Source organism: Balaenoptera acutorostrata, chromosome 20, assembly GCF_949987535.1.
Source record: "Balaenoptera acutorostrata chromosome 20, mBalAcu1.1, whole genome shotgun sequence".
Classification (NCBI taxonomy): Eukaryota; Metazoa; Chordata; class Mammalia; order Artiodactyla; family Balaenopteridae; genus Balaenoptera; species Balaenoptera acutorostrata.
In genome coordinates, this window is record NC_080083.1 from 25050248 (window position 1) to 25065219 (window position 14972).

General features: G+C 35.3%; 1 protein-coding gene across 2 annotated transcripts in view; it reads right to left on the reverse strand.

The window, feature by feature from the left end:
- Nucleotides 1-14972, reverse strand: part of VMP1 (vacuole membrane protein 1) — a 129291-nt gene that overhangs the window by 51556 nt on the left and 62763 nt on the right. For both annotated transcript variants that reach the window (XM_057536691.1, XM_057536692.1), the window contains exon 7: nt 7544-7675. In XM_057536691.1, the coding sequence (XP_057392674.1) occupies nt 7544-7675 (132 nt within the window). The remainder of the gene's footprint in view (nt 1-7543; nt 7676-14972) is intronic.

The following is a 14972-nucleotide window of genomic DNA, read 5'->3' on the forward strand; positions in this document are numbered from 1 at the left end:
AACTATTTACAAAAATATAATATCCAACTTATAACAATAAAACCTAAGAGAAAACTAACATGTTAAAATCACTGGGTAAATAGTGTTAGAACAATACACAAATAGGTAATGATCTAAAAAAGAGAAACTTAGATTCCTACATTATATGATTGGTAAAAATATTTTAACAGATAAAAGATTTAAAGGTAAAAGAATAAAACCATTAAAATACTAAAAGGAAATGCAGCAGAATATCTACTACATAATCGTAAGGGTTCAGGAAGATAATTTTAGGCACGACTCCAAAAGGAAACATCTAAGATATTGGAATAAAGACAAAAATGTGAACTTCTTTATTCAAAAAACAAAACATAGTAAAACACACAATGAACAATATGGAAAAATTACTGGCAGCATATGACAAAAGGAATCTCCTTAAAAATGTCAATCAATAAGAAAATGAAAAATACACTAAATATAAAAAAATGGGTAAACGAACCAGTTAGACGAAAGGGTTTTTTTCTTTTTCTGTGGTTTCAACATTTTATACCATAAACATACTTTGTAGTCACAAAGAAAATTACTAAAAAAAAACAAAGATGTGGAAAATATTTGATGACTGAAAAATGTTCACAGTATGTTTTTATATTCAAAACAAGTCATAAAACAATAAATAGAATATGATTCACTCACAAATATTTACAGAGAAAAAGAATGAAGGATGAAGGGATTTTTTTTTAAGTATACAAATACCAATTTTCTACAATGAGCTGTACATAATCACTTTGTAATAAGAACACAATTTTAAAAATCAGTATCAAATGTCTACGATATATATGTGAAAAAGGAATCTAAGACTAATATATATGGTATGATTTTAGCTTTTATTAAAAAAAAGTGTTCCATACACAGAAAACAGTCTAGAATATGGTGGTTATTATCCTACTTTGGGGAGTAGGTGTGTGTGAACTTTCACTTTTTACTTTTAATATTTCTGGAATGTTTCAATTTATAAGCACTAACATAATTTGAAAATATGCAAACCTGGAAAAAGTAACAGAGGCAAAGAGCCTAAGACAAATTTGTTACTAAAAACAAAAAATGTTTGCAATATCACTGATTTAGACATAAAATGACAAAACTGTTGTAAATTTATTTGCATAGTGAAAATGAAAAACAAACACAAGGATGCATCACAAAAGTGTATCAGGACAGCTGAGGAGGGACTTCCCTGGTGGTCCAGTGGTTAAGAATCTGCCTTCCAATGCAGGGGATGCAGGTTTGATCCCTGGTTGGGGAACTAAGATCCCACATGCCGTGGGGCAACTGAGCCCGTCTGCCACAACTATGGAGCCCACACGCCACAACTAGAGAGAGGCCCGCTCACTGCAACGAAAGATCCTGCGTGCCGCAACTAAGACCCAACTCAGCCAAATTAAAAACAAAAAACAAACAAACAAAAAAAACAAAAAAAAAGCAGGTGAGGTATCTTACTTGGATATAGTAATATTCTACACAGTGTTAAGCAAGAACAGACAAAAACAAAAACCTTATATTTAACAAACTTATTTTGCAAAACTCTTCTTTGACTAATGAATTAAAACATTAGTACTCTCTCAGCTAATTTAAAATGTGGAAAACTGGCAACAGCCCCCTCCCCAACCTGCAAAATAAATAAACAAAAGTTAAAAACCTCATAACCCCTTGTCTACACCTGGGAAAAAGTATGTAGGGATAAATAAACCTACATATACTGAAATCTATAATAAGCCACAAAACCGATGGATACTAGTGAAAAAAAGCATGAAAGGCAATAAAGAAAGAAAAGAAAATTCAAATCAAATGTAACAGAAAGAAAAAAAAATTTTTTAATCAGTTCTTCATTTTTTGTTGCATTAACCTGGATGAAAATGTTGCTATGCTGGCTTACAGTAAGCAAAGCACTAATCTCAAAGTCAGAAAACTGGGTTGGGTGTTGGCTCTGAGATTCACCGGCTGTGTGTTCCTGAGTGTTTTTCCTATTCAAATCAGGCAAAATATCTTCTACTTCATTGTTTGTACCGAGGCACTTCATTCAAGTGCCTTACACACAGATTTTTATTGACCTTAGAAAGAAAATTAATAGGGAAGATGACAAAATTGTCAGGAATAAGTTACTCTTTTATTATATTATTTTCTAGCTTATATAAACAATTGACAGTACATACAATTGTAATTTGGGGTAAAAATTTTAAATAAAATGTTCATAAAGAGTATATAATTTCTGACTAAAGAACATGAAACAGAAGTGTACGTTTTGCTTACTTGATTTTTTAATACAAGCAAGTATGAAATTAGGGAATAAGAAATATAAAGTTTATCCTAAAACAGTGATGGTAATTATTGGCTTTATAGAATGAAAACAGTCAAACCTCATGACCATCAGAAGTATTGTGGGACCTCCCTGGTGGCACAGTGGTTAAGAATCCGCCTGCCAATGCAGGGGACACAAGTTCAATCCCTGGTCCGGGAAGATCCCATATGCCGTGGAGCAACTAAGCCTGTGTGCCACAACTACTGAGCCCACGTGCCGCAACTACTGAAGCCCACGTGCTCTAGGGCCCACATGCCACAGCTACTGAGGCCGCGTGCTGCAACTACTGAAGCCTGTGCGCCTACAGCCCGTGTTCCACAACAAGAGAAGCCACCACAATGAGAAGCCCACGCACTGCAATGAAGAGTAGCCCCTGCTCGCCGCAACTAGAGAAAGCCCGCACACAGCAACGAAGACCCAACGCAGCCCAAAAAATAATAATAATCATCATCATCATCATCATGGCCATAAGGGATGAAGGAAAAAGATTATTACCCTAATGGTAGATAAAGATTTAGAGTCTTCAAGATGTAAAAGTCTTTGAGAGCTCAAATTACACGTATAAGATGAAGCGTGATTTACTTCTTCATCAAATTCTAGGAGACCTGAATTTTTGGAAGTTGAGCTTTTAGATGGTAACAAATTTACAGAATGTATTATTCATAATCTAAGAATCAAAAAATTGTGAAGAATGAAATGAGTCATCCAGCTAATGTTCTACTCAATGCAGGGAGTCGCTATGCATGGATCCATGAAAGGTATCACATAGAGGGAGACAAGGAACTCATTCTTTTTTGAAATAGCAATTCCATTTGTACACAATTAAAATTTATAGGAATTTTTTTTTTTAATATTCAGCCAATGTGAGCCTCAGAAAACTTTCACTGGCTAATTCTAAGACAAAGTTTACCTCTATAGTTTCTCAGCATGAGTATAACTCATGAGTATAACAACTTCTGAATATTTGGCAAGCTCATCAATTCCCCCTTTCAAGGAAACATGTCTAAATTCTTTTCAACAGTTTCTCACATTATATGATTTCAAGATCAATTACCATCTCATTCCCCCTCCTAGAGAAATTCTAGTTGGTATAGTAAGTGTTCTATTTCAAGATGACCAAATAAGACCGTTGCCCCTGTGATAGGTTAAAGATGGCTACAAATTCTTTGCTTACTCTCTCATTGAGAGGTGGGTCTAATTCCCCTCTCTGAATCTGGGCTGGCTTTAGTGACCTACTTCACCAACACAGTGTGGCAAAGTGACTGGGATTTCTGAGGTTAGGTTACAAGAAGCCTTGCATCTTCCAGCAAGGTTCTTTCAGAACACTTGTTAGAACTCAGGTGCCATGATATGAGGAAACCCAAGAAGCCCCATGAAGAGTAATCTGAGGTCCCAAACCAACAGTCCAACTGAACTCCAAACCAACAGACAGAATCAACTTGTCAGTTATATCAGCAAACCATCTTGGAAGTAGATACTCCGATTTACAGTCAAGCCATTTTGCCTAAATTGCACAGCTGTGAGCAATATAAACTCTTCTTGTTTCAAAGCACTAAATACCGGGGGTGGGGGGTTATTACTCAGCAATAGATAACTGGAACACCCTTTATCTTAATAATAACCCCAAACAGAAACACTGAACTCTGTCTTTGATGAAACTAGTATTAATAAATGAAGACAGGGGCAGATGGGAAGAAAAGATTATACCAGAGAGGCTGCAGTGGAAGATATAGAAGAGAAGCAAAGTGATTTGCACTACAGAACTCCACAAAGGATCATCAGCAGAACTGCAGAAGAAACTGGGGTAGGGCTGAAAACAAGGAGACTGTATACAGAGTACTTAGCACAGCCAGACAGCTTCCTCCCCTAGTCCCGAAAAAGACATCAAGTATAGTCTCTAGAAAGTATACCAAAGGTTCTGGACTCAGGATATCCTTGTGCAGGCATCCACGGACTTACCACAAAGTAGGTTAAGTGAAAGTCTACTCAGTAAATGAAGATCTCTAACTCGCCTTCTACAGCTTAGCTTTAGAATGTCAGCAGCAAGATTTATATTCCCAAGGCAAGGAACTGGAAGATCCATCACTAAAGAAACTGAACTACCCCAAAGGAAAGATGCACAAAAACTGATATACAGAGGTTCCAATAAACCAGGTGGCCTGCCACTCCTATACCTTGCCTCCACACACATAGCTTCCATTTGGCTTTTATGTGCCTTATTCTATAGAAAAACAAGGATCACCAGACTTTGAGGAAAGCTTCCAACAGGAAACAGAACAGACAAAGGGGAAAAATAAAAAGAAATGCCTGGAGTACTGAAAACTTAAAGAAACTAAATACCTTCAAAAAGATAGGATAAGCCATTTTTGGGGAAGTATAATACAAATTGCTTTTTGAAAATAAATATATGACTGGAAAAACATTTTAATATTAGATTATAGAATATAAAGTTGAAGAAATTGCATACAAAGTAAAATGAGATAAATATTAGGAGGAAAATTATAAAAAAAATTAAAATGACAGGTGTTGGAGTCCCAATATCAAAATAATGGTAATTCCAGAAAGCAAGAGTAGAGACCAAAGAGGGTAAACTGACACAGAAAAAATACAAGAATGCGGCTTCCCTGGTGGCGCAGTGGTTAAGAATCCGCCTGCCAATGAGGGGACACGGGTTTGAGCCCTGGTCCGGGAAGATCCTACATGCCACAGAGCAACTAAGCCTGTGCACCACAACTACTGAGTCTGTGTTCTAGAGCCCGTGAGCCACAACTACTGAGCCCGTGTGCTGCAACTACTGAAGCCCGCGCACCTAGAGCCCGTGCTCCGCAACAAGAGAAGCCACAGCAATGAGAAGCCCGCGCACCGCAACGAAGAGTAGTCCCTGTTCACCGCAACTAGAGAAAGCCCGTGCGCAGCAACGAAGACCCAAGGCAGCCAAAAATAAATAAATTTATTAAAAAAAAAAAAAAAAGGAATGTTTCCCAAAACTAGTGGACTCTAAGTTGACAAGTTTCCTCAGTGCCTAGCAGAATAAATATTAAAAAAGACCCATACCTCAGATAATGAATCTACAATCTCCTAGAAAAAAAAACAAAACCACCAAAAAGACTACCTATAAAGAGGGCTCAGCATGGCATTAGGTATATCACTATCAACACCAGAAGCCTGAAGATGATTGAGAAATGCCTTCCAAATTCTAAATTAAAAAATGATTTCAACTTAGAATCCTATATTCATCTAACTGATTAAGTGTGAATGAAGAATACAGCATTTTAAGAATTTTCCTTCTACTTGTCCTTTCTCAGAAAGGTACTGCAGAATATGTTCAACTAAAATTAGGGAGTAAATCAAGAAAGAGCAAGATAAGGGATCCAAATCAAGAGAGAAGCAATGGCGCAGAGCGCCAAGAAAACACCATGTACAGACTAGAGTGGGAGCATGGAGGAATCCAGAGTGATGACTCCAAGAAAAAAAAATAGAAATGATATTAATTTAAGTGCGTTACCAAGTGGAAAGTGATCTTGAGAAGTGTTTCACAGAGCTGGTAGAAAGAAGAGATTGAGGAAACTATGCAAATAAAAAAATATTAATTCCAAAACAAAAAAACTTTAAGGAAAATAATCACAATACATTAGTTGGCTTTAGTTGGCTTAATAGAGAACAGTACTTATACCTGTTTGGTATCCAACCACAGCATGAAAATTTAAAGCTGCACACCATCTTAGACTGATTCTACTTCAACTTGCTGATTTTATATAGATGATAAAAGGTTTTGATATGTTAAATGACATGCATTAATTAGTGCCACAAATGACAGAGGTATCAGTTATCACAAATGGGGATACTCAACCACCTATGTCTATAGATGGACATTGTTTCAGTAAATGGAATTTACCAGTGACACTGCCATTCTGAGTTCTGGTTCCAGCTCTACTTCTAAGCATGTAAAACTTGGGAGGTAACAATTTCTAGATCTGCAGTTTTCTATAAAATTAGAAAAATGGTACCTTTCCATACTACCTCAGAGTTAATACTAGGGTTAAATCAGATAGTGGACTTTAAAAAGCATTAAAAATAATTAAAAAGTATTATTAGTAATTATTAGTAATAATTATTAGCATTAATATAAACATTATGATGTGAGGAAGAAAGGCACAATATTTGGTTAAAACAAAGCACAAGGACAATTTGCCTCTTTCCATGCAGAGAGATGGCCATAGTAGCTCTTTGACTGCTTTGTTTTATGTTTGGCTATTCTACATTCATATTTGAAAGTTTGTTTTCAATTAAAAACTGTAACTATCCATAGCTGATTTCCATTTAATAACGTTTTTTTAAAAAAAGGACATCTGTCATTTTAAAAAAAAATGTTTTTCCCTCTCTAGGGTAGTGGGTTTGGGGTTTCAGATTCCACTAAGAAAACTATGAACTCATTGAACAAAAAAATCTATGCGTACTTATGTGGGCACATGCACTTACAGACATAAGACAATTTAGATCAAATCTGGGGAGTGAGATGTATTTTATATGAAAACTTTCAAGAATCTCTTTTATATCCTTTTTATTTATGTCTATGTTGATTTCTACTATCATCCCTAAGATGGAGACTCAATCAGTTAATAATGTTTGTAGGAATTTTCCTACAAAGAAACAACACCTATTTTGTAACACTAAGATACAGGTTGATATATAGTTTGTGCTCAGGTGTAAAAGGCCTCAGCCTTTCCCTCCCACCACCCCGCAACAAAGGATAAGTTTATCTTAATTGCTCCTTCTTAATTGGGAGTTAAGCTTCCTCTAAACATGGTAAACTATTTTGGTGTTATTTTCAAAAAATTAATTAGGAAGTTCTATTATTTTGGATTCACAGCCTGGTCCACCTATTTATCCCCCTTACTTATTCACTGGTCTGCTTGGTAATACTTATAAACACATAATGGACAAATAATGTTTCAGCTCCTTAACGTCCCTGGCCACATGAATTTACCCTGGTTTAGTCTGAGTTGTCTCGTTGACTCTTTCTGTATTTCTCTATTCTAAGATCATGAGTATAATCATTTTCATATTTCAGCTTTTCTAAATATTTTATACTAAACTATGTGTTTACATTGGCAGTTTTCTTCTTCAGAGTAACTATTAAAAAATTTACCTTAATCATAACCTCTTTAAGGGATAATTAAAGTATTCTATTTTTTTCCCCACTGATCTTACTTGTGCAGTCTCTGCATGTTCCAGCATCTCTTCAAATTCCTGATAGTCTTCATCATCTGGTTCAGCACCTGAGAGGCGAGCTGCCCTGGCCATGAAATATGGAGGCAGCTCTCCGATCGCTGTACCGATACCCTACGTAAAAAACCCAAAATACTTACATGAGATTTTCTCAACACAGTGATACTAAGCGGATCAAATCTTTATTTTTCAATATCACTAAAAGCATGTTAAGATGCATGTATTAGGGAGGAAAAGATATATTACACAATCAGGAGGACATGAGTTTGAATCATACCCTAATACTGACCTACACAATGCCAGGCCAGATAACATACATAAAACTCTTAGACAATCCCTGGTACGCTGCAGACACTAAATTAATGTTAGTTCTCTAGCATCTCTACTTATGCCCTCTGTTCTTACTTTTTACATCTCTTTTCATTTTATTAAGTTTAGAAATAGCAGGAGTGGGTGGGATGAATTGGGAGATTGGGATTGACATATATACACTACTGATACTATGTATAAAATAGATAACTAATGAGAACCTACTGTATAGCACAGGGAACTCTACTCAATGCTCTGTGGTGACTGAATGCGAAGGAAATCCAAAAAAGAAGAGATATATGTATACGTACAGCTGATTCACTTTGCTGAAACAACACAATATTGTTGTGTTGGGATTAAAAACCTACATTAATTTGAAAGCTAATAAACCTGTCAGAGAATAAGAAAAAAAAAAAAACCACTAGTTTTGTTTTTTTTTTTAAACTGCACAGTGACATTTATTGTTTCAGCCTGGAAAAACATCCCTTTTTAAAATTTCACACAGCAAAGCAAGTTAAAAACTTCACTCGTCAAATAAATGATAATTTAAACAAGAACTTGTTAAAGAAACAGCAGAAACTAACACAATACTGTAAAGCAACTATACTCCAATAAAAATTAAAAAAAAAAAAAAAGAAATAGCACATGGTTTTCCAGACTTTTGAAATGTTATTTCTTTTTTTTAATGAAGTATAGTTGATTTATAATATAATATTAGTTTCAGGTATAAAACAGTTATTCAAAATTTTTATAGACTATACTCTATTTAAAGTTATTATAAACTGTTGGTCTATTTTCCTTGTAGCTTATTTATTTTATACACAGTAGTTTGTACCTCTTAATCCCCTATGGCTATCTTGTTCCCTCCTCCCCACTTCCCTCTCCCCATTGGTAACCACTAGTTTGTTCTCTGTATCTGAAATTCTGTTTCTGTTTTGTTATAACCACTCATTTGTTTTATTTTTTTAGATTTTATACGTAAATATATATATATATATACACATACACTGTTATTTTTGTCAGTTCCCCCCCTTTTCAAATATTCAAATGATTTGCTAATGAGCATTCACTAGTATACCTGTTAGATATATAGGAAATCTTCTGATATTTAGGATGTTGTTTTAATCCCAATACAACTTTTTTGTTCAGAGTTAAAGCTTTTAACACACTGTGGTCAGGAAGCCCCTTGAAATCTCAACATTAGGATGGATAAATTTTCACCACAGGAAAAATGTTGATTTCCTCAGGACACTGAGTGACTCATGTTTCAGTCACTTTGTGGATTCTTGTTTTTGAAGATAATTTTTTTTTTTTAATCAACTTAGAACATAAGGATGAAAACAAAGGTAAAAGAATCAGGAACTTGGTTTGGACATATACAGCTTAAATACAGGATAGATAATAATGCAAGAGGCCTGTAGTCTCCAGGAGAATTCTTAATTTAGAGCCATGCTTCTCTGCCCTGAGTCATAGTGAATGAAAAAGCTTTGGCAGTTTTCAGAAGCAACTTTAGTCTTTACTGTTTGCTATGTCCTATGGCTCTGCCTGCAAATGCCTTGACAAGAATCCCCAAGGGACATTACAAAATTCAAACATTTTACAATCACAGTGTTATACTCCAGTGTGTGAAATCAATGATCTCCAAGTGTAACTGCATTATCCACATGTGAACCAAGAGTTATGAAAAGAACATACTTAAGTGCCAAAAGAATAAGACCATATTTAGTTAAAGAACAGAGAGAAGAGGGAGAGGAGAGATATATATATACACAAAGAAGGATATAGGAAGAAAACACAAATCATATTTTGCTAAACAAGAGAAGTTAATTTAGTCACCTTCAGAGGATGTTAGAGAACCAACTAATTATTTTAAAAACTGGTAAATAAAAAGAAACAATCAATTATTTATCCTGTCTTACCTATATGGAAGATATCTCAGGGTAACCAAATTGGTGATAAGGAGAAGTTTCTCTTTATAAACGTATTCCAGTCAATAACTAAAGAAAAAAATGATGCAACTGGAATGCCCCCATTTTATAAGCCCTAATAAAATAATGGACTTATATAATAATGGTGTTAATATCATAAACAGAAAGACAACCAGACATTATTGCACTTCGTGATAGAATACCTAAGACTATAAAGTGTATTCTTGTTAAAATAAACTTTTTTTTTTTCAAGCCTCTCAACCCAGCTATCAATTCACAGGAAACAGAGAAACATATTTAAATTACACCAACTGGAATACAATCAGTAAAATTCAGACTGTGGAAAACTATACTTGACAAACAATCCAGTTTCATCAACAAATATATTTGAAAAGAAAAACAAAGAAATAAACACAATCAGAAAAATCTGAACACTAACTGGGTAACTGATTTGAAGAGACTATTCCTGAATTCTCTTAGGTGTGACAATGTTTTTTAAGTCCTAAGGCTGATATATTTACAGATAAAATATGATGTGTTACCTGGAATATGCTTCAAGATAATTGTGAGCAGAGTGAGGTGGGGTCTAGATGAAAGTATTAGCCAGGAGTTAATATTAGCTGAAGTTGGGTGATAATATATTGAATTAATTATATAATTCCCTGTACTTAAAAAAAAATTTTTTCATGACAAAAAGTAGGAAGAAAAGTTAATTGCAACATTTTATTCAAAACATAAACTTCTCTTAAAACATGTTAAGTCAAATGTTCAATAGTTCTGAAAGCAATCATATGATTCAAACTCATGACAAGTTTCCCTAAAGTTAAAAAGGAAGTAATAATGGATTGAAATGAAATCAAGAGCTAAATACTGTCTTATACTTAGTTGACCATATTCATTGTTATAATTTAATTCTGTCCATGTTTTCCCATATTAGCAAGGAGTAAGAATGGTGATCATGAGCCAGTGTTCTATTTTTTATGCATATAAATAAAAAGGAAATATAGTCATCCAGACAGGTCCCCTCAAGACACATCATATTCCAGATACAGAAGTTTGTTTAGTCAGTTATCTCAAATTAGATACTGAAGTCCCATAATTTCATGATTATTGTGAAACAATTTTATAATTCTTGCAAAATCAACATAAAAAAACAAAACTAAATTGTGGAACACTAAAAACTGTCAGCCCAAGTTTAATTAAGGGGAAGAAATGACTGGCTTCCTTACTGCAAAAGAAAGACAAGTGGTATTTAGCCAAGCAATAATTCAGAAAGCTCTTCTAAAGACTGTCCACTGCATATCAATTTATTACCCTGAAGTCCCTGCTTCTTGAATTGGAGAAGAGTTTAATATGCACAAAATATGCAAAACCAATACAGAAACACAATATCTTACTGGAGTGTCAATTTTATTAAAAGATTTTGGGGAGGACAAAAATCCTAAATTTTTGTGCTTTCAAAAGTTTTGTCAACTGGATTCACAGGTAAATCACCAGCATCTTGCTTTTCTATAGGAATTATAAGTTTAATGGTAAAAATCTGGGGAGTAGAAAATTTTACATATGCTGACTACTCAGAAATTACAGTAGTTTGGTATTATCAGTGTGTTAATAATCTTTAAAAACAAAACCACTTTCTATTAAATATTCCAACTGCAAACATGAAACAGAGGTTAAAAGCCAAAGTTTGGAGGGTAACTTGGAACCACTGAGAAATTCAAGGCTTTTACAGCAATGTTTAAAAAACAATTATCTCAATTCTAGTAAAATTAGCAGATTGTTTTACAAAGAAAAAAAGAGAGAAAATGTGCTTCCAGTTTCCCTTAAGGTCAGTTTTAACATGACTTCAGGAAGGAATGAAGTTCTGATACATGCTACAACATGGATGAAAATTGAAAACATTATGCTAGGTGAAATAAGCCTGACACAAACGGACAGATACTGTATGATTCCATTTATACTGGATATCAAGAATAGGCAAATTCATAGAGGCAGAAAGTCGAGAGGTTACTCTCTCCCCAGGGGCTGGGGAGAGGAGGAAATGAGGAGTTATTGTTTAATGGATACAGAGTTTGTTTGTGGATGACAGAAAAGTTCTGGAAGTAGATATTGGTGATGGTTACACAACACTGTGAATGTACTTAATGCCAGTAAATTGTGCACTTAAAAATGGTTAAATGGGGGCTTCCCTCGTGGCGCAGTGGTTGAGAATCTGCCTGCTAATGCAGGGGACACGGGTTCGAGCCCTGGTCTGGGAGGATCCCACATGCCGCGGAGCAACTGGGCCCGTGAGCCACAGCTACTGAGCCTGCGCGTCTGGAGCCTGTGCTCCGCAACAGGAGAGGCCGCGGTAGTGAAGGGGCCCGCGCACCGCGATGATGAGTGGCCCCCGCTTGCCGCAACTGGAGAAAGCCCTCGCACAGAAACGAAGACCCGACACAGCCAAAAATAAATATAAAAATAAATAAATAAATAAGACCCGGTGCAACCAAATTAATAAATAAAAATATTTTTTTTAAAAAAAGGTTAAATGGTAAACTATGTTATGTACATTTTACCACAATAGGAAAAAAACTCCCAAAAAACAAAACCATGAACTTAACAAATAATTGAGTTTAGGGACTTCCCTGGTAGTCCAGTGGTAAAGAATCTGCCTTATAATGCAGGAGACACGGGTTTGATCCCTGGTCAGGGAACTAAGATCCCACATGCTGAGGGGAAACTAAGCCTGTGCGCCACAACTAATGAGCTTGCAAGCCTCAACTACACAGCCCATGTGCTCTGGGACCCACAAGCCACAACTGCAGATCCCACATGCCCTGGAGCCTGTGTGCCATAACTAGAGAAGAGAAAACCCACATGCCACAACTAGAGAGAAGCCCGCGTACCGCAACAAAGAGCCTGCATGCCTCAACAAAAGGTCCCGCGTGCCGCAACTAAGAACCGACACAGCCAAAAATAAATAAAACAAATAAATAATAAAATAAGTCTTAAAAAAAAAAAGAAAATAAATGAGCTTAAAAGGTGATGTTCTAAAAACCCACCAGACCTAACAAATGGAGAGGAAATAGGCAGTGTACCTGAAAAACAATTCAGAATAATGATAGTAAAGATGATCCCAAATCTTGGAAATAGAATGGAGAAAATACAAGAAACGTTTAACAAGGACCTAGAAGAACTAAAGAGCAAACAAACAGTGACGAACAACACAATAAATGAAATTAAAAATTCTCTAGAAGGGATCAATAGTGGAATAACTGAGGCAGAAGAACGGATAAGTGACCTGGAAGATAAAATAGTGGAAATAACTACTGCAGAGCAGAATAAAGAATGAAAAGAATTGAGGACAGTCTCAGAGACCTCTGGGACAACATTAAACACACCAACATTCGAACTATAGGGGTCCCAGAAGAAGAAGAGAAAAAGAAAGGGACTGAGAAAATATTTGAAGAGATTATACTTGAAAACTTCCCTAATATGGGAAAGGAAATAGTTAATCAAGTCCAGGAAGCAGAGAGAGTCCCATACAGGATAAATCCAAGGAGAAACAGGCCAAGACACATATTAATCAAACTATCAAAAATTAAATACAAAGATCAAGTATTAAAAGCAGCAAGGGAAAAACAACAAATAACACATAAGGAAATCCCCATAAGGTTAACAACTGATCTTTCAGCAGAAACTCTGCAAGCAGAAGGGAGTGGCAGGACATATTTAAAGTGATGAAAGGGAAAAATCTACAACCAAGATTACTCTGCCCAGCAAGGATCTCATTCAGATTTGACGGAGAAATTAAAACCTTTACAGACAAGCAAAAGCTAAGATAATTCAGCACCACCAAACCAGCTTTACAACAAATGCTAAAGGAACTTCTCTGAGCAGGAAACACAAGAGAAGGAAAAGACCTACAATAATAAACCCAAAACAATAAGAAAATGGTAATAGGAACATACATATCGATAACTACCTTAAATGTAAATGGATTAAATGCTCCAACCAAAAGACATAGATTGGCTGAATGGATACAAAAAGAAGACCCGTATATATGTTGCCTAAAAGAGACCCACTTCAGACCTAGGGACACATACAGACTGAAAGTGAGGGGATGGAAAAAGATATTCCATACAAATGAAAATCAAAAGAAAGCTGGAGTAGCAATTCTCATATCAGACAAAATAAACTTTAAAGCAAAGACTATTACAAGAGACAAAAAAGGACACTACATAATGATCAAGGGATCAATCCAAGAAGAAGGTATAACAATTGTAAATATTTATGCACCCAACATAGGAGCACCTCAATACATAAGGCAAATACTAACAGCCATAAAAGGGGAAATCGACAGTAACACAATCATAGTAGGGGACTTTAACACCCCACTTTCACCAATGGACAGATCATCCAAAATGAAAATAAATAAGAAAACACAAGCTTTAAATGATACATTAAACAAGATGGACTTAATTGACATTTATAGGACACTCCATCCAAAAACAACAGAATACACATTCTTCTCAAGTGCTCATGGAACATTCTCCAGGATAGATCATATCTTGGGTCACAAATCAAGCCTTGGTAAATTTAAGAAAATTGAAATCGTATCAAGTATCTTTTCCGACCACAACGCTAAGAGACTAGATATCAATTACAGGAAAAAATCTGTAAGAAATACAAACACATGGAGGCTAAACAACACAGTACTTAATAACCAAGAGATCACTGAAGAAATCAAAGAGGAAATCAAAAAATACCTAGAGACAAATGACAATGAAAACACTACGATCCAAAACCTATGGATGCAGCAAAAGCAGTTCTAAGAGGAAAGTTTATAGCAATACAATCCTACCTTAAGGAACAAGAAACACCTCAAATAAACAACCTAACCTTACACCTAAAGCAATCAGAGAAAGAAGAACAAACAAAGCCCAAAGTTAGCAGAAGGAAAGAAATCATAAAGATCAGAGCAGAAATAAATGAAAAAGAAGTGAAGGAAATGATAGCAAAGATCAATAAAAGTAAAAGCTGGTTCTTTGAGAAGATAAACAAAATTGATAAACCATTAGCCAGACTTATCAAGAAAAAAAGGGAGAAGACTCAAATCAATAGAATTAGAAATGAAAATCGAGAAGTAACAACTGACACGGCAGAAATACAGAGGATCATGAGAGATTACT